The sequence below is a fragment of the Bison bison genome, unplaced genomic scaffold (genome assembly GCF_000754665.1).
Source record: "Bison bison bison isolate TAMUID 2011002044 unplaced genomic scaffold, Bison_UMD1.0 scf7180017864500, whole genome shotgun sequence".
NCBI classification, from domain to species: Eukaryota; Metazoa; Chordata; class Mammalia; order Artiodactyla; family Bovidae; genus Bison; species Bison bison.
The window spans coordinates 3,141,332-3,144,881 of NW_011495059.1; the positions used below are offsets into that span (position 1 = coordinate 3,141,332).

At 37.4% G+C, this 3,550-nt stretch overlaps 1 protein-coding gene across 1 annotated transcript in view; it reads right to left on the minus strand.

The window, feature by feature from the left end:
- Positions 1 to 3,550, minus strand: part of TOP1 (topoisomerase (DNA) I) — a 97,152-nt gene that overhangs the window by 58,464 nt on the left and 35,138 nt on the right. Inside the window, exon 3 of the mRNA XM_010829146.1 lies at positions 1,253 to 1,355. Coding sequence (XP_010827448.1) covers positions 1,253 to 1,355 — 103 coding nt within the window. The remainder of the gene's footprint in view (positions 1 to 1,252; positions 1,356 to 3,550) is intronic.

The window sequence follows — 3,550 nt, forward strand, 5'->3', positions numbered from 1 at the left end:
TTTTTTTCATTTTGATACATTGGTACATTTTATTCTATCTTAAATTCTTAAACTGGTCTTGTGTTTTTACAACAGCATGTATTCTTGTGAACCTATTTATATTTTGAAATTTTAGTAGAAATGCTATCAGTTAATATTTGGGTTGATACGGCATAAAAATATGGAACACTTCACAAATTTGCGTGTCAACCTTGTATGGGGGCCATGCTAATCTTCTCTGTATCATTCCAATTTTAGTGTATGTGCTGCCAAAGCGAGCACTCCCCGATGAGTACTGTTGAGCACCTAGTGTTTTCCCTGGCCATTTGGATATCTTCTTTTGTGAAGAGCTTGCTCCATCCTCTTATGAATTTTTCTGCTGAATTATCTGTCTCATTTTTATTTACTTGTAGATTTTTGTACACACTGGACAAAAACTTTGAGTATATATTTATGTTAAAAATATCTTGTCTATAGACAATAAGCCAACCTAATGAAGTAGTTTTAAGAGACTCTAGGTTGAAGGCACTTGCGTTTTAAGTTCCCTCCCACAAAATTTAGGCCATTATGGGAATATCATATGGCTTTCCCTCAACAACTGCCTTTAATTCAAAATGGAAGTTTAAGTCTTCATTTTCAATAAGTAGTCTTATACCCAAAGATACCCTGTCTTTGGGCTTAACCACCTGCCACCTACACCAAAAAAAGGAGGCAAAACAAACAAGAAAACATCTTTCTGATCCCTCTTGGATCCCAGAGGGCAACACCTCTGAGTTTCATTTACACTGGTGGTCACTGGCTTTTGTGAGAACTGAACCACTCTGGTAAACTGATGAAAGCTAGGAATGTTCTCTTCAGGAATATCTCATATACCAAACCTTTTGTATATGATTTAAGGGACTAATAGACCATGGAAGCCTAAGTTAAGAATTTTTAAACTTAAACCCTTTAAAGTACAGAAAGGAGAAAAATGTCAATCTATATCTATCAGGTTTCCAATCCAGTCACCTTTTATCAAGGCAAGTTCTCTGGACACTTGATGAAATGCCATTCTGTGGTAACAATTTACCATACTTGCTTTGGACATTCTAATCTGAATGAACAATGGCATCCCCAGTAAAGCCTGAATTATCAAGGCCATCCTCTTAACAACTCTGGAATCAAAGTCTGATGAATTTGCTATCCATGTATTTACCTGTGGTTCAAATTAAGGCCTATTCCAAGTAAGCCAAGCCTACCTGAATGATGAGGGACCTGACGGTTCAACCCTTACCTGTTGCTGTGCTTGGACTTTTCTCGGTCTTTCTCCTTGTCCTTCTTGTGCTCTTTGTGCCGGTGTTCTCGATCTTTATGCTTATCTTTGTGTTTATGAGAATCTGCAACCATAAGAGATGAGTCAGTTAAGAGAAGTCATGAGCTATCTCCTGCCCATCTACCTTGATGAGCTGGTCAAGAAGCACAATGACAGGACTTAAATGGCATGGTAGCTATCTGTAATAGCATATTCCACTGGAGAAAAAGACTTGACAAACCAGCCCAGACAAGGCATCCCATCACCCTACCTCTAAAACCAAGATATGTTACAAATAAGCAGGAAGAGAAGGGGGAGCCAATTCTGCTGTAAAAGAAGGTAACAGTTTGGCGTTCTTCTCCCTAGACCTGGTACCAGGAAGACTAAGCCATAAATGATTCAAAGGATAAATCTTGAACACCACCTCTCAAGATCAGATGGTTATCTATGTACCTTGTGGAAAATGCAAACCGTAAGAGATACGCGTTTTTAAATCAACTTTAATGAAGTATGATTTCTACATAGTAAGATACATTTCAAAGATAGAGTAGTAAGTCCAGCAGACATATGCACAGACATAATCCCTACCACAATCAAAATTTAGAACATTTCCATCATCCCTGGAAGTCTCCCTTGTGCCCATTCCTAGCCCAATCTGAATTTTTACCTCCAGCCTGAAGCAACCACTGATCCGCTAGCACAATTGATTAGATTTGTCTATATTTCTAGTTTCACATAAATGGAACTATAGGATATTCTCTTTTGGGTCTGATTTCTTTCCCTTAACATATTTTTGTCATTCAACCATGTTGGATATATCAGTAGTTGGTTAGATTTTACTGGAATGGTAATCCATTGTTGGGATACACTGCAATTTATTTATCCATTCATCTGCTGATGGACATTTGAGCTATTTTCAGGCACTGGCTTTTTTATGAATAAATCTGCTATGAACTTTCATATACAAGTCCTTGTGTAGACATGTTTTAATTTCTCTTGGGTATATACTTAATGATAAAGTTACAGGGTCACCTGTAAGTTTATGTTTTACTTTACAGGTAACTGCCAAACTGTACTGCAAAGTGATTATACCATTATACAGCCCCACCAACAATGGATTAGAGTTCCAACTGCTACAAATTCTCACCAACATCTAATAAAATCAGTCTACTTTTAGCTATTCTAGCAGGTATGTAGTGGTATCTCACTGTGGTTTTAATCCAGTTTACTGATTAAAATGATGGGCATCTTTTCATATGCAGATTGGCCACTCGTATCTTCTTTGGTAAAGTATCTCTTTAAGTCTTTCCTCCACTTAAAAAAACTTGTTTGCCTTATTACTGTGTTCTTTATTTGAATCCCTGGTGGCTCAGCGGTAAAGAATCCCCCTGCAATGCAAGAGATGAGGGTTTCATCCCTGGGTCAGGAAAATCCCCTGGAAAAGGAAATGGCAATCCACTCCAGTTCTTGCCTGGGAAATACCATGGACAGAAGTGCCTGGTGGGCTACAGTCCATGGGGTTGCAAAAGAGTTGGACACAATTTATCAACTACACGACTACCACCACAAGTTCTTTATATATCATGCATTACAATTTTTTGGTTAGACATGAGTATTGTGAATATTCTTTCTTCTAGGAGCTTTATACAGAGGTAAGAGGCAGGGAACATTTAAAAAATCTATAATATGTACAGCACCATTTTTTTTGTTGTTGTTTTCTTTTAAAGACTGCCTTTTTCATTCTTTTACAAGTGTTCTAGTTTCATTCTAGAACACTTTCTAACACCATACACAAAAATAAACTCAAAATGGATTAAAGATCTCAACGTAAGACCAGAAACTATAAAACTCCTAGAGGAGAACATAGGCAAAACACTCTCCGACATACATCACAGCAGGATCCTCTATGACCCACCTCCCAGAATATTGGAAATAAAAGCAAAAATAAACAAATGGGACCTAATTAAACTGAAAAGCTTCTGTACAACAAAGGAAACTATTAGCAAGGTGAAAAGGCAGCCTTCAGAATGGGAGAAAATAATAGCAAATGAAGCAACTGACAAACAACTAATCTCAAAAATACACAAGCAACTCCTACAGCTCAATTCCAGAAAAATAAACGACCCAATCAAAAAATGGGCCAAAGAACTAAATAGACATTTCTCCAAAGAAGACATACAGATGGCTAACAAACACATGAAAAGATGCTCAACATCACTCATTATCAGAGAAATGCAAATCAAAACCACTATGAGGTACCATTTCATGCCAGTCAGAATG